Source organism: Podarcis pityusensis, assembly GCF_964106645.2.
Source record: "Podarcis pityusensis genome assembly, chromosome: 2".
NCBI lineage: Eukaryota > Metazoa > Chordata > Lepidosauria > Squamata > Lacertidae > Podarcis > Podarcis pityusensis.
The window spans coordinates 17,635,274-17,657,111 of NC_138029.1; the positions used below are offsets into that span (position 1 = coordinate 17,635,274).

The 21,838-nt window shown below is 46.0% G+C and overlaps 1 protein-coding gene across 3 annotated transcripts in view; it reads right to left on the reverse strand.

The window, feature by feature from the left end:
* Positions 1-20,679, reverse strand: part of CA10 (carbonic anhydrase 10) — a 339,889-nt gene extending 319,210 nt beyond the window's left edge. The window contains exons 1-2 of one of the 3 annotated variants that reach the window (XM_080994945.1): positions 20,145-20,679; positions 18,523-19,022 (exon numbers count right to left, since the gene is read on the reverse strand). In XM_080994945.1, the coding sequence (XP_080851071.1) occupies positions 18,523-18,583 (61 nt within the window). In that variant the 5' untranslated portion in view covers positions 18,584-19,022; positions 20,145-20,679. Of the gene's footprint in view, positions 1-18,522; positions 19,023-19,805; positions 19,824-20,006; positions 20,087-20,144 lie in introns of those variants that run through there. The other 2 variants (XM_080994946.1, XM_080994947.1) reach the window with 2 other exon arrangements.
* Positions 20,680-21,838: the final 1,159 nt, after the last annotated feature.

Sequence of the window (21,838 nt, forward strand, 5' to 3'; positions counted from 1 at the left end):
AGGGCCTGTTGATCAATGTATCAGTAGGTGATTTGGAAAGACAAAGTTACCTGGGTCAGGGACCTGGTTTTGGGGGTGTCTATGCCGTTCTTTTGTAATTTTGGGGGGTTTCTTTATTTACACGAATTGGATTTTTTGCTGTGCTCCATTTTCTCTGTGTCTGGTTCTAAGTCCTTCTGATTTTCCAGGTACCACTGCATTTGGTACTCCTGCTCTTTGGTAAAGATAACTCCTTGATGTACATCTCTCTTGATAACCTTATTTCCATTCAGGCATTCCAGAGAGCCATTGGCATAGAGAGAAGAAAATAGTTTTTACTCTGGTCTGCAACTTGCCACACTCAGTAAGTCCTCCATCATCCTTTACCAAGAGCAAAAAGATGTTGGTGGTCACCAAAGCATGCAAGATGGAGCTTCATTCCATTAAGACCTGCTACTAATAATATCAACAAGTTGTTCTGCAGCTTTTCCTCACGTGCTGCTACCGCATTGCCATAAAAGTGCCCTGCTGTCCACTTCGTTGCAAACCTTTCCTCCAGGAAGGACAAATCAAATTAACTCTGCATGCCAGGAAGAGATGTGCCTGCTCTCGGGTGTGCCAGCTTTGCAAATGCAAGGGGGCTTGATGCTCCTGGAGCAAAATGTGGAGGCACATCTTGCCTCTCCAAATGTACCTCCACGCCCTCTCCAATATATACAATGAAGTGACAGAACAAGCCCACTTCCTGGATGTTAAGTTTGTTCCTTAACCAACAACCAATGGTTTGGCCACATCCAGAGAATCTCAGTTCTAAAACAGATTACTCTGCTTCCTTCTTTGCCACTCTCTTCCCTCCTCTCCCCACCGATTCTCATCACCCTATACCCTTTTTTTTTATTGTAAGTTGCTTTTGCATTGCTGTGATGCACTACTGGAAATTAATAAAACTCTCAACTCTCAACTCCCAACTCTCCCACTCTCCCCTCCAGTATGGATCAATCTAGTTAAGTTTGCCAAAAACCAATCTGTGATTTTGGTGGTTACCATTCTTCAGGTCTATCAGTAAAGTATTTTATAAAAGCAGTGCCTTTTTTTTCTGGAAGGACTCAGGGGTATGCATACCCCTAAACATTTTGTGAATCTTTGTACTTTTGTCCATTTACTGTATTTATTTCCCCTGATTTGAACTATAAAACGGTGATTTTTCCTTGAGTCAAAATGAGAGTACCCCTAATTTTTTTTGGGGGGGGAAGCACTGTATAAAAGTATGCCATATTTCAACAAAATTGTGTACATCAGGGCTGTCCAACAGGTTGATGGTGATCTACCAGTCGATCGTGGGGCGCCCCGGTCGATCCTGATCGATTGCCCTCCCCCTAAAAAGCTGAATAACTTCAGTCAATCCATGGGTAGATCACTTCCAGTTTTTTTATATAGTGGGAGTAGATCGCAGTTTCTTGAAAGTTGGACATCCCTGGTCTACATCATTTGTATTATTCAATGCATGTAACCTCTTTGTTATTTTTTCTGATACAGCAACAGACCATACATTCTGTTTCCAACAAGAGACAAACAGATGTTGCAATCCTTTCAAATTCTGTGCCATTCCTCTGCTCCAGTTGCAACAAAACATGCCTCGCCTGCATTAGTCTCTACAGCCACAGCGGGTGCTGCAACCTTCCAACAGCTGGACTTCACCCCCAAAGGCGTACTTTTCCATTGTCTCCTGAGACAGATGGATGCCAGCAATGAATAAGAAATGCTGCTGTTATGAGAACTGCTCTGTTGCAGAACCAAGCCTCCCTCCCATAGGCTGGAACTACAGAAAAGCCCTGTGTCAGTGTTTTACCTTCCCACAATCCATGTTTACTTTCTAGTTTGCAGCTGCCATTTCTAACACTGGACTATTATATACCATGCTGTAAGAAGCTACAAAGCGCTTAAGCGAGCAGAATCAGCAAATCTGTTGAATTATGGAATTGCGACATCAACTTGCCTGGTGTTTCTTAGCCATCTCAAGGCTCTGTCAATCTAAAGGAGGACTGGGAAAGAAGACTTAGTGGATTAGTCACAACAGGCCATTAATCTCTGCATCCCCTATTTTAATCCTGCCATGACCAATGCGATTGAAAAAAAGAAATTCATTGTGAGCACATGACCACAAAAGCTCCTGCGCAGGGGTTCAAAGATACCTCGAAACCAGCTGAGGTCACAGTTTCTTTATTCAGTAATACTATTTCATAGGAATCCAGTAATTCCCCCAACTCTTCCTGCCTCTTATTTTAGAAGGGAGCCCCACTTCCATGCTGCAGCAAATCTTCCATTAAAGCCAAAGCACTTTATGCTAGTTTCACTTGATACTTCCATTGTAATTGACACATCACAGAAGTTTCATTTGGGGAAAGTGAATCCAATTTATTCTTCTTTTTAGGTACCATGTTGTGAGTACAGCAACATATAAACAGTTTTTTACACTAGACAAAAAACAAAGGTGGGTAATTGTTTTCTGTACAAGGCAGTGACTAAGTTGTGATTCACACACCTTCTGTTTATCACAAGACTGCTGTTAAGTATTGATTGTTGGGTGGGTGAAAATTTTCTTTCTCCCAAATGAATATGTTAAAAAGAATATAAGTTGTAGAACTTATTGTGAATATCTTTTCTGGGAGTACTTGAGACTGGTTTTTAAAAGGGGGGGTGTTAGCAAATGATTACCAACTTTTGTCACACAGGTATTATTATTTTAAAATGTCTATACCGCCCTTCATGCAAAGATCACAGGGTGGCTTACAATATAAAAACACAAAAATGTGTAAAATAGTAACAAACCTGAGAGGTGCCAAAACTGAGTTCCAGTGAGTTCGGGTTGAAAAATTGCCCTGACTGAAGCCATCACAAAGCAATGCCACCCACCCGTAACTCAGACAGCAGCTCCAGAAGGATACCATGCTTGCTGGTATTGAAAGTGGCTGATAGGCTGAGGAGAATTAACAAGGACACATTCCTCTGGTCATCTTTCAGGGTGACCAAAGCAGTTTCTGTTCCACAACTGGGTCTAAACCCCGATGGAAAAGGATCTAGAAGATCCATTTCTTCCAACAGTGCCTGGATCTGGTCTGCGACCACCTGCTCAAGAACCTTGCCCAAGAAGGGGAGATTGGCAACTGGCTGGTAATTACTTAGATTTTCTGAACCCAGGGAAGGTTACTTGAGGAGTGGTTTTACCACTGCCTCCTACAAGTTGGCAGGGATCACTCCTTCTCACAGGGAAGCATTCATCACCTCCCTGGACCAACCAGCTGTCCCCTCCCTGCTAGTTTTTATTAGCCAAGAACACAAGGGGCTGGAGAGCAAGAAGAAGAAGAAGAGTTTGGATTTGATATCCCGCTTTATCACTACCCGACGGAGTCTCAAAGCGGCTAACAGTCTCCTTTCCCTTCCCCCACAACAAACACTCTGTGAGGTGAGTGGGGCTGAGAGACTTCAAAGAAGTGTGACTGGCCCAAGGTCACCCAGCAGCTGCATGTGGAGGAGCAGGGAAGCGAACCCGGTTCACCAGATTACGAGTCCACCTCTCTTAACCACTACACCACAAGAGGTTACCCTAGCTGATCCAAGCACATTGTCCACATACCGGTAAGTAAAAACAAACACACACAACTTAAAAAATTAAAATACCCCCATCTTCAATCTTTATAGGATCCAGTTTTGTTCAGCTGAATGTAAGGATTAGCTAGCAGAAACAATGCTTTGCATTTCTCTTACGAACCTCGTATCACAGTGTCTTACATTTGGCTCCATCGCTTCATGGGCTGCAAGAAATTGTGGCCATATTATGAATGTTCTCTCTCACAAAACAGTGGTACCTCAGGTTATTAACGCTTTGGGTTACAAACTCTGCTAACCCGGCAGTAGTAGCTCAGGTTGAGAACTTTGCCCCAGGATGAGAATGGAAATCACACACTGGCAGCGTGGTGGCGGCAGCGGGAGGCCCCATTAGCAAAAGTGCGCCTCAGGTTAAGAACGGTTTCGGGTTAAGAATGGACCTCTTAAGTTCGTAACCCGAGGTACCACTGTACTACTAACAATAATAAATACATTTCTATCCTAGAGTTTTCTACTAGTTCTTACTCATGTTGTCTCACTTTCATTGTCACACCTTAATGTGGGTGTTGTTGTTGTTTTACAGGGTTTGTGTGTGTTTTTAACAAAAGCTGCAACTGACAATTTATGACTACTGTGCTTTTGACATTGAGAAGGTTCTGCAAGGAGGCACAGTGGCGCAGAAACAAAAGAAGGAGTTCCATTCAGATGAATGTACAGCTGAATACACCTGAAAATGCAGCCTGTGAATAAGATACAGAGTGAAGCATTTTAGCAGACACAATGGACTCTGTTCTAATCCATGAATCAGACCTCTCAATACTTTTCAGTCATAGTTTTATGTTCCATCTCAATCTCCCAACCTTCCATCACAGTCTAGCTCAATTATTCTTAACTAGAGCCATGGGCTGCCAAACACCCCCCAGGGAATATATAAAAATCAGGAGGGGATTCAGAACTTTTTTGGGGGGTGATCTGAATTTCAGAAAGCCCCTTCTCCTCTTTTGTGATGGCTTGTGATAGCTTGAAGGGAAGAGTTGTCGTTCATCTCTACCCCAGCAATTAAATTACTAGAACAAACAGGGATGCCTCCTTCTCCTCCTCACTTGGGGGTGGAGTGGGGGGAAGCATCGCAAACTAACACTCTACCTATTTACAATGAGACTAAGTATGTTGTGATGAGCTTGGCTCGAGCAGCTTGGGTTTCATGGCCCAAGCTGTCTGCAAATATCAAACCTAACATTAGGGAGTTGGCAAATGGCCATCAGCTGCAAACGTTTCAATGAATGCGTGCCTGAGATTTGTGCGTTCTATGCATATATCATGGAATGCAGGTGGCATTGTGGTCTAAAACACAGAGCCTAGGGATTGCCGATCAGAAGGTCAGTGGTTTGAATCCCCACAACAGGGTGAGCTCCCGTTGCTCGGTCCCTGCTCCTGCCAACCTAGCAGTTCGAAAGCACGTCAAAGTGCAAGCAGAGAAATAGATACCGCTCCAGTGGGAAGGTAAACGGTGTTTCCGTGCACTGCTCTGGTTCGCCAGAAGCGGCTTAGTCATGCTGGCCACATGACCCGGAAGCTGTACACCGGCTCCCTCGGCCAGTAAAGTGAGATGAGCGCCGCAACCCCAGAGTCATCCATGACTGGACCTAACGGTCAGGGGTCCCTTTATGCATATATCATAAATATAGCCACATATCACAGACCATCCAAGTGTCCCTATTTTCCAGGGACGGTCCCAGATTTAAAGAAGCGGTTCTGGTTTCTGATTTGATCCCGGGATGTCCCACTTTTCCTTAGGACATCCCTATTTTCATCAGAGAAATGTTGGAGGGTGTGCATATCAGAATAAAGTTTCCTTGCCCAAAATGCTATTTTTATGTTCTGGTTTTGTTTTGTTTTTTGTTACTAAGCAAATGAGGATGGCTTGGCTCTAGAGTGGTTTTCATAGGGCTCCATGGAATGAAGTGTGGGGCAAATTAAAGGGGAGGCTATTGAAGACGGTGCAGAGTGCTGTTGGGAAAAGGACTGGCATTCTCCACCCCCATCAAATCTGACCGGCCTTTACCCAATAGCAGCATCAATTACCATTGTCCAAAATGTAACATTACTGGCTCGAACATCACAGTAGCTGTTAAGGTCATTTCTAATAAAACTATTAGCATGTGATCCCCTGGGCCTAGCAGAGTACAGCTCTGATTACTGAGCAAAAGTACCAAGGCGACTTAGTGTGCAATAGCCAGAGCAGAGAATTTAGCCTCTAATGATCCTGTTGATCCCTATCAACAGAAGGATACACAGCAGATTTATTTTTTCCTCTCTGAGAAGCGCTTAAAACTCTCGGGCCCACTATCTCCTTCTGAGCCATGCAAAAGGCAGATCAAGGCCCAAGTCAGAGGTTGTCAAGAACTGCTCCCCACCCAAAGGTACGAAAAGGTAACCATCAGTATGATACGTTTTCAGACCCGCCAAGTGTCCCTGTTTTCCATAGACAGTCCTGGATTTACAGAAGCTGTCCCAGTTTCTGATTTGATCCCAGAACGTCCCGCTTTTTCTTAGGGTGTCCCTATTTTCATCAGAGAAATGTTGGAGGGTATGGGGTTATGTGACCCCTGAGCCAAGGAGATAAGTAACTTTCCAAGCTTTGGAAGACATCTGAAGGCAGCCCTGTATAAGGAAGTTTTTACAATGTTTAACATTTTATTATATTTTGATATACTGTATGTTGGAAGCCTCCAATGTGGCTGGGGCAACCCAGTCAGATGGGTGGAGTAATAATAATAATAAATATTATAATAATAATAAATGTCCCTATTTCCATTGGAGAAATGTTGGAGGGTATGGGTTTTGAAGTTCTGCCTTAGAAATACCGTATTTTTTCGCCCTATAGGGCACACTTTTCCCCTCCAAAAATGAAGGGGAAATGTGTGTGTGTCCTATGGGGCGAATGCAGGCTTTCGCTGAAGCCTGGAGAGCGAGAGGGGTTCAGGAAGCTATCCGCAAGCCTTGGGAGCCCGCATCCCGAAGCCTGGGCGCGCTGAGCAGTCACGCCCGGGCTTCGGGTAGCTCTGCGCAAGCCGCCGGAGCCCTCCCACGGCTTGCGCAGAGCTGCCTCTACACCCGAAGCCCGGGCACGCTGAGCAGTCGCGCCCGGGCTTCGAGTAGCTCTGCGCAAGCCGTGGGAGGGAGGGCTCCCACAGCTTGCGGAGAGCAGCCTGTTCTGGGGGCTGGGGAAGCTCCAGCTTCCCCCGACCCAGCCCCGCGCCTGGGGGGGAAATAATTTTTTTTCTCTTTATTCCCCCCCCCCCAATATACTAGGTGCGTCCTATGGGCCGGTGCGTCCTATGGGGTGAAAAATACGGTAAGTCATACCATCTAGCTTTGGTAGCAACCGGGCACCCAGCATATTCTACAGGACGAGCACAAGCTCATCTGCTGCTAACATTCCAAACATTGACAAGGAAGAATAAAGATGGACTTTTCCCAGTAGTGATGTATGGAAGTGAGAGCTGGACTTTAAAGAAGGCTGATCGCCGAATAATTGATGCTTTTGAGTTATGGTGCTGAAGGAGACTCTTGAGAGTCCCAAGGACTGCAAGAAGATCAAACCTATCCATTCTTAAGGAAATCAGCCCTGAGTGCTCACTGGAAGGACAGATCCTGAAGCTGAGGCTCCAATACTTTGGCCACCTCGTGAAAAGAGAAGACTCCCTGGAAAAGGCCCTGATGTTGGGAAAGATTGAGGGCACAAGGAGAAGGGGACGACAAAGGAAGAGAGGGTTGGACAGTGTTCTCAAAGCTACCAGCATGAGCTTGACCAAACTGCGGGAGGCAGTGGAAGACAGGAGTGCCTGGCATGCTCTGGTCCACGGGGTCACAAAGAGTTGGACACGACTAAACAACTAAACAACAACAACAAAGGAACTAGCAGTAAGCACAGAGGAAATACATTAGGACAGCAATAAAAAGCCTTACATGTAAGAATCAGGAGCAAGACGCTGATGCAAAAAGCAACTTTTTTTGCACACACTCTCATGGTGTTTCTTTTATGCATCTGTTACATTTGTACCGGGCATCCCATTCACACAGTTCACACATGCAAAAGATTTCTGCTTGCACTGGTCTCTCAGATGTTCACAGTGCTTGTGGAAATGGCTAGGTGCCCAGCAGCCTGCAAGGATATCAGAATCCCCACTACTGATATGGGGAATGTCTAAGGAACTGTCAGGCAGCGGAGGAACCAACCCCCATGGCAGGTTGCCAGGAATGGACGAGACAAGGAAAAGTCCTTACCATCTGCTTTTATTCAATATTCACAGAGAGAGGCTCGGGAATGCAGCCTCTTGGAATAATGGTGTTGTCCTGAGTGATTCTCCATCCCCTTTTTCTCCAACTTCCTCATTCATCATCTCCTCTATGGGTGGCGCTGAGGGCCCTTTGCTTCTCAGCCCTTTGCTCTCCTACTTTCAAGGCCCGCCGTGTTCTGGGAGAGAAGGAGGGGTGGTCTGGAATGCTTTCTAAAGACACTGTGTCCATCAGCTGTTGCCCTCCTGCTGGTTCCTCTTCTTCCTCCTCCTCTCCCATTATTTCCCAGCTTTCCCCCTCATCTGCCTCTGAGCTGAGATCTCCCTCAAACCTCTGTTGTAATTCTGAACTGTCTTCTTTTTCTCTGGAAGGGTCAGGCTGGGGAGGCGGTCTCCACCATTCTTCCTCTGCCCAGTCCCTGACAGGAACACATGAACTTGCCAGTTTCAGGAAAACCACTACCCTTCCAAATAACAACTGCCGAATTCACTGTGGACATGCCCTGTAGGAGGGCAGAAAAGCTTTTAGCAATTTTTTTTTTTAAAAAAATAATAATGTTGAAGGATGGAAATCACTTAACAAATCCTGCAAGCCGAAATGCTGTGCAAGAAAAAGACGTCCACTTGCCCAATGGGGCTTGATCCCCTCTCCTCCCTCCACCCCACATGCACCCCCAAATTCGCTTGTGGGGGCGAGAGAATCCCCAGAACAGTGCACAGAGGGAGGGGAGGGGAGTGGGGATAATTCCATCTGGCAAGCTGATATGCTTGTGCAGGCAAAACATTTGCAATAGTGTGACATTGAATTCCACCCTAAGAGTTATTTATTATCAGCAGCTTGCAGAAAGCCACATCTGACCATGTGTGGTAAGCATTGCATTCAGACAGCTAGGCAAAGAAGTGTTCAAAATGTCAGCTGTTTACTTCTTTGGGTTCATGGTTGACACAGGCAGACAGGCAAGCTCAGACAGACAGACAGAACTAGCTAGTAATTCCTGAAGACCCTAATGGCTCTGAGCTGTACTGTAGAATATTGAGAACCTGCTGCCCTCCCAAGGTTGCTGGACTCCAACTCCCATAAGTCCCAGCAAACATAAACACTACCCAGGGATGATGGGAGTTGCAGTCCAACAATATCCAGAGGACCATGGGTTAACCATCCCTAATCTGGGGCAAAACTAAGAATAAATCATTTTCATTTTATTTTACTGAAAATACATGTATTCTTCTCATTAGCTGACTAAGAGAACTCTGCCACCAAGTAGTCGTCAAACCCGACTGAGACTCTTGTAAGATAGTGTTCTTAAAATAAATTTGTCTTTAAGGTCTGAAGTGGTAATTTAATTAAGAGTATGATTATAAGACGAAACTCAAAAATAGTTAACAAGAGAACGATCTTGTCATCTTGCGAGACACCAGCTGAGATAGCCTTTAGCCTCTGGTTTAGCCATCTGATAAAAATAATTCCAATGGAGAATGCACGCCATAATTAAACTATCCTTCTGTGACATATCCCCAACAGCTAAAAATATGGAGATTTCGGCAATTAAAGGGCTCATGCCGCAGATGCTGTCCAGACAGTGTGATACATGGATGCCCAGGTGACGTGGGCGGTGCAGCTCTGAGAAACTCCCAAGCATACTTATAGGAAGCAGGATTTTGTCCGGTTACAACCCACTTTAGATACTTAGAACCCTAAAGTGCAGCAGTCTTCTTCAGCCCACTTCCTCCTAGCCTTGCTGTGTTGAGCAGCAAGGTCTGATGGGGGCTTGTAATTATATTTGCCTAAATGTACCTTCATGCTTCCCCACAATGCAGAATTTTAACCACACAGGTTCCCAGTCATGGGAAGAACTGCCAGAAAAAAGAAGGTTTTTTTCCTAAATAAAAAATAAAAAATGCTTAGGGGTACTCTCATTTTCCTACACATATTGAAATACCGCAATGAGGCCAAACCTAGATTCACAATATGTTTAGGGGTATGCGTGCCCCTGCATCCCCCCAGAAAAAAGCACTGGGTAAAGGACCCCTGGACAGTTAAGACCAGTCAAAGGCGACTATGGGGTGTGACACTCATCTCGCTTTCAGACCAAGGGAGCCGGTGTTTGCCCACAGACAGCTTTCCGGGTCATGTGGCCAGCATGACTAAACCGCTTCTGGCACAACGGGACACCGTGACGGAAACCAGAGTGCATGGAAACACCGTTTACTTTCCCGCCGCAGCAGTACCTAATTATCTACTTACACTAGTGTGCTTTCGATCTGCTAGGTTGGCAGTAGCTGGGACAGAGCAATGGGAGCTTACACCATCACAGGGATTCGTACCGCTGACCTTCTGATCGGCAAGCCCAAGAGGTTCAGTGGTTTAGACCACAGCGCCACCCATGTCCCGGTTCCCAGTCATGGGAAGAACTGTGAGTATGTTGAGGCAAACACACCTGCAATACCCTTTTTGATTTTACGACTCAATGTGGTGAGGTCAAAGGAGCAACGTGGCAAACAGGGCCCTGCACCTCCTACTTGCTTATAAGTTTAACACCCTTAGACAACTGGTGAGACGGAGCCCTTCAGCACAGGCAACAAGCATTTTAAGCACATCCAATTGACCTGCAACTAGGCGCATTATGTTGCCCCCAGAATTGGCTGGGAAAGGGGGCGAGGCAGGGGGCAGGGCAGGGCAGGGATGAAGCAGGCTTAAACATGCTCGGGCCAGGAATGCAAGCCCCATACAAAATGGTTGTTGCTTGTTATCTGGTTTTGGTAGAATGCCCCTCTCTATCTGCTCTACTGAAAGCAATGGAAGATGCAATAATTAAAGGGACCCCCCCAAGGAATGGGTTTAGAGCAGGCATCCCCAACCTGCGGCCCTCCAGATGTTTTGGCCTACAACTCCCATGATCCCTAGCTAACAGTGGTCAGGGGTGATGGGAATTGTAGTCCCAATTGTAGTCCAAATTGTAGTCCAAAACATCTGGAGGGCCGAAGGTTGGGGGTGCCTGGTTTAGAGTACTAGGCACATCAAGTTGATGGATTATGCCAAAATGGCCATAATGACCAGAAGAATCAGGAAGACCAAAATTTTAATATGGAATGGCGAAATTTTATAACTTATTTTAAAAACCATTGTAAAATTGTTAGTAGGATTGGAATAACACTTGCAGTTTATTGGTGGATTTTGGACACAATGGAGAGGTAAAAGATTTGGATTATCATAAAAGATGCAGGAGGAAATGATTAACAATAGGACCCACAAAGAGAAGGAGGGAAGTCCAAAAAATTCCTTGGAATCTTGTTTTTATGTTTGGATATGTGATTGTAAAATTTTAATGTGAAAAACCAAATAATTTTTTTTAAGAGCTGGAGTACTATGCACTTTCTGAGATGTTATTGTTATGAAGAACACTTGATTTGCAGCTTTTTATTATTATTGCACAAAGATGAAGTGAAAATTATTATAATTTTAAAATGAAGTGAATAGAGGTAGTCAAATGAAACCTATTCATTTTGTTGTTGTCTTTTTGCTATTGTCATCGCAATTATCAATCTCATTTTTATCCTGCCCTTCCTCTAACCAGTGATCCCAGGGTAGGTTATGTAACACAGAGAAACAAAACAATATGGCCCATCAATAAAACATTAAAAATATAAGATTCATAAATATTTCATCCATCCCATCTCTGTAAATCCCAGTGACCTAGATATATTGAACTCCTACACCATTAAAAAGCCTGGAAGAAGAGATTCTGCAATCATAGATGCTTTCTTGATTGCCACTATAAATGCCTTATTCCCCATCCAAGGGGAATCCAAGGATTGCTGGAATGTGTAACATGAAAACTTTGCCAAGTGTGTGAAGAGGAAAGTTCTGTATGTGTGGCTTGTACTGTGCGCATGGGAAGAAATAAACATGGGTTGGCTACACTGCACATATTGAAAAGCAGAATGTGGTATATACTATACCTGTCAACTGTCCCGATTTGACCAGGACACCCAGGAATTACAGAAGCCATCCCAGAATCTGAATGGATCCTGGAATGCCCCGTTTTTGGTAACACAGGAGTTTTGTGCTGTATTTTCCTAGCTGTTTTCATGGATCATGCCACCACTGCTCAGGGGACAAAATCGGGGGTGGTGTTCTAGCCTCATGGAGGAACAGAAGCCTGAATGTGCATAAAAGGTGTCCCCTGTTGTGTCACACGACACCCACTGGTGTGAAGGAAATTTAGTGCGACATAGAAGCATATCGATCAAAAAGTCACAATTCTATGACACAAGAGGTAATAGAGCAAAAGGAACATTTAAGTCTTCAACAGGAAAGCCAATACAATAGACCCCATGTCTGAATACACCCTAGGCCTCTACTGCAACCACACCATATTTCCAACACCTTTCCTCACTTATGATATGACCAGTGCTTTTTTCCCTGGGGGTATGCAGGGGTACGCATACCCATAATCATTTTGTGAATCTACGGGAGAAAAAACTATTTTATTTTATTTTTTAAAAAATTAGTTTCTTCTCTAGCACGGTGAATCGTCAGTTCCATTGCTACTCCCGATGGCGGCCTCATTTCCTGTCACACTGTTTCCTGAGTCTCAGACGGAAGCAAGCGTTTAATGTGTGAAGCAGTGTGGAATGTGGATGTGTGTTGTTTTAATGATGAAAGTTTGGCCTCGTGTGAGCCAGTGTGGTGTAGTGGTTAAGAGCGGTAGTCTCGTAATCTGGGGAACCGGGTTCGCATCTCCGCTCCTCCACATGCAGCTGCTGGGTGACCTTGGGCCAGTCACACTTCTTTGAAGTCTCTCAGCCCCACTCACCTCAAAGAGTGTTTGTTGTGGGGGAGGAAGGGAAAGGAGAATGTTAGCCGCTTTGAGACTCCTTAAAGGGAGTGAAAGGTGGGATATCAAATCCAAACTCTTCTTCTTCTTCTTCTCCTCGTTGAGAGGCAGTATTTCAATATGAGTAATGCATGTTCTTTGTACCTTTTTCTATTTACTGTATTTATTTTTCCCAATTTGAACTATAAAATGGTGGTCAAAATGAGAGTACCCCTAAACATTTTTTTAGGAGGAAAAAAGCACTGGATATGACAACAATTAAAAATCTGCTTTGTCGTCCACAAAGACCTTCCAGTGACTAGTTTTGTTTTGTTTGTTTTTCTTTGGTATGTCTAGTGTTGTTGTATTATGATATACTAGTACTGCTGTTCTTTCTACATTTTAACAATAAAAGGTATTAATCAAAACAAACAAACAGAACATACGAGTTCTAATTAGAAAGGAAAAAATCCCTACCTCCATCTTTCTCTATTGTAGTACAAAACCAAGTATAACATGAGTTTGAGTAGGTTGTGCATAATTTTGCTCCAAGAATTATTTTGCCATTGTGTAAACAAACTCTTCATTTTGGTACTACAATCCACAAAGCCATTTTACTCTATGACCACCATTTTGACTCAGTACATAAAAATGTATCATTTTGCTTCTAATCGAAGAATCCAGCAATTCTTAATAACTACCCTGAACAAGGGATCAGTAGAGATCCACCACTAGTTCACCTATGGAGTGCAATGATCTCCAGCTCAAATACCACACACCTGTGGATACAGGTGTAACATGAATATTTATATAAAGCATGATTAGGGACACATGCAGGCTTAATAACAGAGCACTACCCATGTGTCAACAATTTCTGATTTTACTTTAATGGTCAAAAATAAATTTACCACTAGGAAGGTGACCAGGCTTCAGATACTGCCACAGTGTTTCTCAAATTTGGGCTTCCAGCTGTTGTTGGACTACAACTCCCATCATCCCTGACGACTCATCCTGTTAGCTGGGAATGATGGCAGTTGTAGTCCAACAACAGCTAGAGACCCAACACTAAATCACCGTTCAGTGCAACATGAATGAGCCAGGATGGGCTTCAGGCATGCATTCCATTCCCTTCCCTAATATAATTAGGAGGAGGAGACTAGAAGCATCTGCTTCTGGATTTAAACTAAACAACCAGGATAAACTGAAATTAATAATTATGCAAGCAAGCCATGGTGATAAATTCATGGTTTCCAATCCTGTGTTCAACTGCACATCACTTTGAATTCCACTTTGGTAGACTTAATTGGTAGAATTAATGAACGTGATTAATGGATGTGGTAAGTCAATCATGAAGCATCAGATCATTTCTGAAATTGAGGTACTTCTGACCTGGAAGCTTCCATTTCTGAATCTCAGATACGAGTAACATCACTGTGGTTATTCAGTGGTGATAAAATACTCTGCACATGGCCAGAGCCGCTCTCTCCTATATTCACAACAGGCTTGAAGGAAGCACTCTAGCAAGGCATGGCTTTGTGACTGAGGGCCCCAAAGAATGGCTTACGGTCAGACAGAAGTTTTTTTAGATGTGCAGAGACACAAACATGACCGCACCGAAGTAACACCTTAATGTTCTGGAGTATTACTGAGATGTATTTCATTCTTGTATCCTTCCATCTCATGAATTTATCAACACCTCATCAACAATTTAGTGCACTGCTAATGATCCTTAAGACCAACTGATTTTCACACTTAATGGTGTTAGGTACATAACAGTGTACCTAATTGTAACAGCAAGCTATGTGGCAAATATTAGGTACTCTAGCCAGGAACTGCTTTTTACTGAGACACCATTGTCCAAAACAAAACATCTCACCAGAATGTCTGCCGCTCTGGTATGTTCGTAGTGCCTATCGCCAATGTTTAAAGCAGAGACTCTGTTGTTTTCCATCGCACCTGGCTGACTCCTTCCTAACGTTATGCAAACATTACCCAAGGCTTGTGCAAAATAAATGACAGCGCAGAGAAATGTGTCAGCCATTATGTGATCGGGAGCATCCCACCTACAGCTGCAAATGTTGCTGCTAATTAATCTGTCGTGGCATTACACGGAAAAAGGGATTTGGGCCAAAGGAGCACAGAACACGTAATCCATATGCCTTTTACTCAGTGTCACGATTATCTGAAGGTCCCTGGGAGCGGCAGCCGGGTGGGATCTCATTTTAGCATCCTTGTTTTGACATTGTTTCCTTGGCACAACACTCAATTAATAATGCTTTACTGTAGCATCATTAGGGGGGCTGGAGACCGTGACAGCATCCGACTTCCTGGGAGGATCGGGTTTTCCACAGCACTCAGATGCCACATTTCAGATTATGTGGGTTTTTTTTAATTGTCTATTCTGATAATCACTCAGGTCTTAGAAAATGACAGCTACAAGATGCAAAAAACCAACCACCACCCCTCCTGCTTTTTACCAGAAATAGAAAACATCCAGTTTCCACATAGATGAAAAGTACACGTTATTTCATGAGCAAAAAAAAATAAACACTACCAAGCTTCCAATATAATGCAGAGATGAAGAACACCACATTTTATCCACTTCTCTCTATCAAAACCACTTCTGCCTAATGTAAACCGTGCCAACACTTCAGTAGCTAAAACCCTGGCGTTAACTGAATTACCTGTGTGACTTGATGAGGAATGTTAAGCAGCCAGGGATTGGCAAAATGATAATGAACACATTTTGTTCCCCCATATGGAGCACCCTTAACACACCTTCTGAATTTAAGTGGTCTGCCACAACGCTTCAGGTACCACTAATTTCTGTTGCAGAGCCCCCCCCCCCCTTTGCCAGGAAGGCTGTTAGCAGAAAACTGCTACAATGCTAATTTCAATTATGTAAAGGAAAAAGGAATGTTTACCCAGATTACTTGCAGTGTAATGGTCATGATTAAATGGCTATTACATTGTAGCCAAAGGTTCTCCAAGCCTATTCCTAGGCTCTTAAAACATATTTTTACAACAAACATGGTCAAAAAGCCCAGACTGCTATGTTTAGCTGATTTGCCACAATATTATTCCAATGGGACCTTCCCCATGCATGGAAACATGCCTACATGCCTATGAAGGTAAAAGCACAAATCCTGTCACTAATGCTGAATCCTATCCACCAACAGAACAAGCAAGCAGCCAAAACAAGCAGCAGCCTCTACCTTCCTAACCTACCAAAGGAGGGGGGAAATTGATTTCAATGTTTCAGCTGGCAAATGTACATTTCCCCTCATTTTCGACATTGCTACAGATATGTAAACCTTTAGAAATATTTTCCTTTCCTTCCAGTTACCTATACTGCACACCTGATATATATAGAGAGAGAGAGAGGGAAAGAGAGAGGGTTTCATTCATTAAGTTGTCAATGGTGAAAAAATTCATAGCAGGATTCATTCTATGCTCTAACACGTCTTCCTTTACCCAGCTGTGTCAATAAAGCTACCAACACACACACAATTTGAGTCAAGTAGAAAAGACGGCTATCAAAGGATGCTCTCATACCCTGGACCATATGACAAAACAGGTAAGTGCATCCCATGCACAAAATATCAGCTTGCTATTTGGACTTAGTGTGGTGTTGTTTTTACTTTTTCTTTCCTTCTTTGCCACACTGACATTTGGGTTTTTTTCATTTCCACCAGGCCTATCCAGACTTCTTCTTCTTAATTTATTTTTTAATGCAAGCCCCTATTTGAAAAAGAAGCATAGGATGAACCAGTTGTTCACCCCTCCCACCCTAGTCACCACCACCAAATCCCTGGGGTCGAAACCTTCAGGATAAGATTTATGTTGGCTTTGATGCAACTTAATAAAGCCCTCCAGATGGAAGACTTGGGCACAGGGGGCGTGAGCCACAAGCGGGAGACAGCAGCATTGGCAGACCTACGAGAATGCTCTTGAATAGACAGGGCTCCCAGTGGGTATGCAACTCCTTGCCCTCTCACGTGTGGGAAAGAAGGAGAAAAATCAAGCTTGCTCACTGCAGCATTCGTTTTTGCACCAACTATTACATCAGGTAGCTTTTGGAAAATAGTGAGAGTGTGGATGGTTGCAGAGCTTTTCCTCCCTATAGCAGTTCTTGGCCCAGCCAGTAGGGGGTGGTATTGCAGTGTGCCCCCCAGCTCCCCTTGCAACAGCACCTTGGCTTAGAGCAACAACAGCAGAAGATGGTGGAGAGGGTTTCCGACCTGATGTCGCACAAAATGGAAAGGGCTGGGGGTCTTCGACAGAAAAGCAACTGAGAAGGGAAAGCCCTGCACCTCTCCAAACGAGGCTGGGGGGAAAAGGGGACAGCACTGGTGCATGAGGTGAGAAATTGCCAAGGAGCACAGAGCAGCTGCTGTTGCGAGGCGATTTCCTGAGGGGGCTTTGGATGCTTCTGCCAAATAAAGAGGAGGGGAAAGCAAGAGCAAGCGAGGGCTGGGAATTTATCTTCCTACCTCCTCCACCATGCAAAAGTTATTAGAACTGAGAATTCCGAGAGGCTCTGAACACAAGCATTCCAAACCGAGAACATGGCAACTCTGCAAGGTTGGCCAGCGAGGCAATGGATCAGTGTGTGAGATCAGCCTCAGATGACACCACTCTGGAGGAAGGCTGCCAGGGCAAGGCAAGAGCCAAGCATAGCTGATCAGATTATAAAGGGGGGGGGGGGTGGAAGAGTGGAGGAAAACCAAATAAGATGGAAGTTGAAAGGCTCGCAGTTTCCAGAGCACAGCGGGTGGCTAACTTCAAAAAAAATGGGGGCTGCCAAATCCTAGCCCTGCCAAACAGCAAGGAGAAGCAGAGATCTGGTTCAAGCCAACAAGCCTGAGACAGCGGGGAGGGCTATGTTTTCACTGGCTTGGCAGAAGAGGGCCTCCCCCAGCGGCTTTCATGCTTGCTCCAGTGGCTGCTTCACCTCTGCTTTCAAGCCGGAGGGCAAAGGCATCTGCCTTCAGGGAAGGGAATCAGCAGCCAAGGTCCCCCTCAGGGGAGCAGGGGGGTGTTTGAAGTGCCCCAAACACCAGATCCGAGGGTCCAATCCTCCTCCCCTATTGCTCTCTCTGGCTGGGGCGTTAATTATTCCAGCGCGAGTGACGTGACAAATTAAAGCAGGCGGCCAAGGCTTCTGAAGTAGAAAGAGCATGTCTTCTACCAAGAATAAATTGCTGTAATCCTAAACGCCAGGCGCCAGGCCGTGGCTGGTCATTAATTGGGCAGGAAGGATCTTTTTGACAACTGGAATTACCTGCAAAAACAGAACAAAACAAAACAAAAAACAGAGGAGGGGAGAATGACGGATGCCCAGCCAAAAGGAGGCGAGGTGTCAGGAACCTCGCAGGAAGAATTTGGGCTGCGGAGGGGGGGGGGGAGAGAGAGAGGTGTACAGCATCTCCAATCAGAAACCAATGCTATGGAAACCCTGAAATGTCCCAGAAAACAGAGCTGCCCTCCCACAGCAAGAAGTTGAGCAACTTTCAAAAGCCACAACGCATTCAAGATTAATGAAGCAGAGCAGCGCATTTATTTCAGCCAACACACAAGCCTAGTAGATAAGAGGGATTGGGGGGTGGGAGCTCAAACACCACTGCGTTTCTTTATTACAACCCATGCACAGAGACCCAAATAAAACAACAGGGACAGACGCTCTTGGGGGGGGGGGTGCGCGATTCCGTACACTTTTAAAATCAAGGCAACGCTGTTAATTTCAAAACGTATACTGCTTTGCACGTAATTGGGAGGGGAGGGGAAAGAGAACCCGCTCGTTCTGTTTTGCTGCGTACCTGAAATGCAGATGATGAAATTGGCTTGCAGAAGAAAGAGCACCTCCCAAACAATTTCCATCCTCCGATTCTCATGCCAAGTGCATCCCTCGGCGAAGAAAAACAAGGATCAATATCGCAGTTTGGACGGACCCAGAAAACCCCCTTTCGGACTCGCAGCCTGTATTCCCCAGATGTGCTGACACATGTCCGAGCTCTCCCTCCACACAGCTCAAGCGAGATCCCTTCTCTTCCTTCGCCCTCCAGCAAAGACCAAGGAGCCAACCGCCGGCACCAGCTTCTTCTTCTTCTCCTTCCTCCAGGAGAGCGAGAAAAATCCACCAGATCTCCCAACAAGACATAGACGGGGGAAAAAGCCCGACCGCTGCTCCCCGCTCCGGAAAGTCTCTCTCAATTCCAGGGGACCCGAACTGCCAAGTTGTCCCCGAACTGTGCACGCCTCACTGGGGCATCACCACGGCAATCACACCATCCCGGCGCCTTCCTCTCCAGCTCTCTCACTACAAAATGATCACATGGAGATTAATATACACGTTGCAACGGATTTTAAGCTTTTTGCATGGTTATTTCACCTACATCTAAACCAAGGAGAGAGGGCGAGGGAGAGAGGGAGGGAGGACAAAATACCAAGCGCAGGTTTCCTTGCCAAAAGAAAAAAAAACCAAAAAACCAAAAAACCCCACAGCTCAAGCTCCCGTTAATTCTCCAGCAAAGCAACGGAGATTTTCCGCAATGCAACTGCAGGGGTCGTTCTTCCCTCGCCTACAGATATTTCTCCCTCCCTTCTCTCAATTTCTCCCCCTTCCTTTCTTGCAAAGCTATTGAGGAGAATTCATAGTGGAAAGCAAGCAAATAAATAAATAAATAACTGCGGAGCCAAGCCTCTCTTCTCTTCCTCTCCCCCCCCCCCCGCAAACACACACACACGCACACACATTCATTCCCAGTCTTTACTTGGCACTTTTAACCACTTGATTAGTTTATTGGGGTTAATGAAATCAGCAAAGCGTCCAAAAATTAAAGCGGGTGAGAGGGGGCGCGCGCGGGGGGAGGAATGGCTGTTTTTCTTATATTTAATTTAAACATCAACTGTACACACAAGAGAGGCTCCCCGCTTCTTTAACTGGCTTAAGTGCACACTGGTTTCCCTCCTCCCGGACCCAAGCCCCCTGTTTACAAGAGCGAACCTCGATAACCCAGAAAATATGCAACGCCCTTTCTCTCTCTCTCTCTCTCCCCTTCCGAAATCTGCATGCAGATAAATAAATAAATAAAACGATTACCCATTGCGCGAAAACCGAAGAGAAACTGCTAAGAGAGTTCGCAAAAGTAGCAGTTGCCTGAGCGGACCCCCGCGGTAACACAGTGCAGTCCCAATGCGTGTCTTACTCGGGAGTAAGTCCCATCTAGTTCAGTGTGGGACTCAACACTCCAAGGTAAGGGAGTACAAAGCTTGCAGCCCTTTAAGGCTTAAACGCACTTACCTCGGAGTAAGTCCCACTGAACTCAACGGGGCTTGCTCCTGAGTAGACCTGTGTCGCGTTACGCCGCCATTCATTTAATATCTCCGCGGCGCGCGGTTGCATACTTACCCCTCCCCAAAGCTCCTGTTTCCCCTTCACCTCATATGGGACGCGGGCATCATTCCTCTTTCAGTTTTTCTGCAGTGTCCCCACCACACATACGAAAAATAGCGAGGACCCAGCGGCTGCCAGACAGCCCCTTCGCTTTGGGTACAAAAATAAAATGAAACCACACTTTCACGGCGATTTTCTCATGGGGATTCTCGCTGCCTTTCCCCTCCGAGTCGAGGGAACCGCGCGCTTCGGTCTCCAAAGCGCCCGAGCCAGCCTCCGACGCTCCGCCAGCTCAATGCGCAGCCAAGGCAGGGACCGAGGCGCAAGGCAGAGGCGCGCGGGGACGCGAGCGCTCCGCTACGGGAGGCGGCGCGTGTGGCTCAAAAACCAAGCGGCAGCAGCAGCGGCAGCGGCTGCAGCGGCCATCCCAGGTAGCCTTGGCTCTTGACTGCAGCCCAAGCTGCAATCCCGGCTCTTTCTGGGGACCTGGGGTTGAGGGCGAGCCGGTGAAAGCGCAGCGGAGGAGCAAGCAATCCCTAGCTGCAAAGGAAGGAGGCGGCTCGTTCCGTGCGCAAAGCTTCCAGGCGTTGTTCTCGGGGCACGCTTTCTTTCTCAGTTATTTGGGCCATTGCAGGTTTGTTTGTTTTTTGTTTTGTTTTTACACACTACATTAAAGCGGAGGCAGGTTTATGGCGGAGGGGCGCCAGAGCCCCAGGAGGAAGTTGGAGGGGACCAGAAAAGCAGGGCAAATTTCAAAGCGCACAGACGGCCCCAGGAGGTTTAAGGGCGCATCCAGGCGATGCTCTCCCTCTCCCGGGTAGGTAACCGGAAGTCGCGGAAGTGCTGCTGGCTACCTCGAAAAGTAGGGTTGGGTTTGTGGAAGACCACCAGCGCTCAAAGGCTGCCTGCGTTTAATTCAAATGCTTAAGGGGGGGGGGGGGAGATGAACGGAACGCCCAGTTCCAGGTAACAGTTATGCGCACGGATGCTTGGCACGTAGCCGCTCAGGAGCGAGCTTCACTGAGTTGCATCATCAGGTGAAACACTAGGTAAGTCTGCATAAGACTGCAGCCTTACAGCGCAATCCTGAGCATGTTTACTTGGGAACGAGCCCCTCAATGGGACTTAAAGGTAAAGGTAAAGGAACCCCTGACCATTAGGTCCAGTCATGACCGACTCTGGGGTTGCGGCACTCATCTCACTTTATTGGCCAAGGGAGCCGGCATACAGCTTCTGGGTCATGTGGCCAGCATGACTAAGCCGCTTCTGGCGAACCAAAGCAGCGCACGGAAACGCCGTTTACCTTCCTGCCAGAGCGATACCTATTTATCTACTTGCACTTTGACATGCTTTCAAACTGCTAGGTTGGCAGGAGCAGGGACCGAGCAACGGGAGCTCACCCCATCACGGGGATTCAAACTGCGACCTTCTGATCGGCAAGCCCTAGGCTCTGTGGTTTAACCCACAGTGCCACTTGCCCCTGGGTATATTTACAGGTGCTGGTGCCACCCATAGCTACAGGGAGGGGGTGGGGCTAGCCAGGGGTTTTTTGCCCTGGGCGCCCCTCCAGAAGGGTGCCATTGAGGCTCCCAGCAAATGCATGTTTGTGTGTGCCAAATTGGGTCTTTGACCCAGGTGAAATAAAGCCTAGTTTCGCCCCTGCCTTAGGCATGCCCCAATGAATGTGCAGATGCCAAAGGCAATTAAAACTGCTAGCACATTTGCAAAGCTAAGCTAAG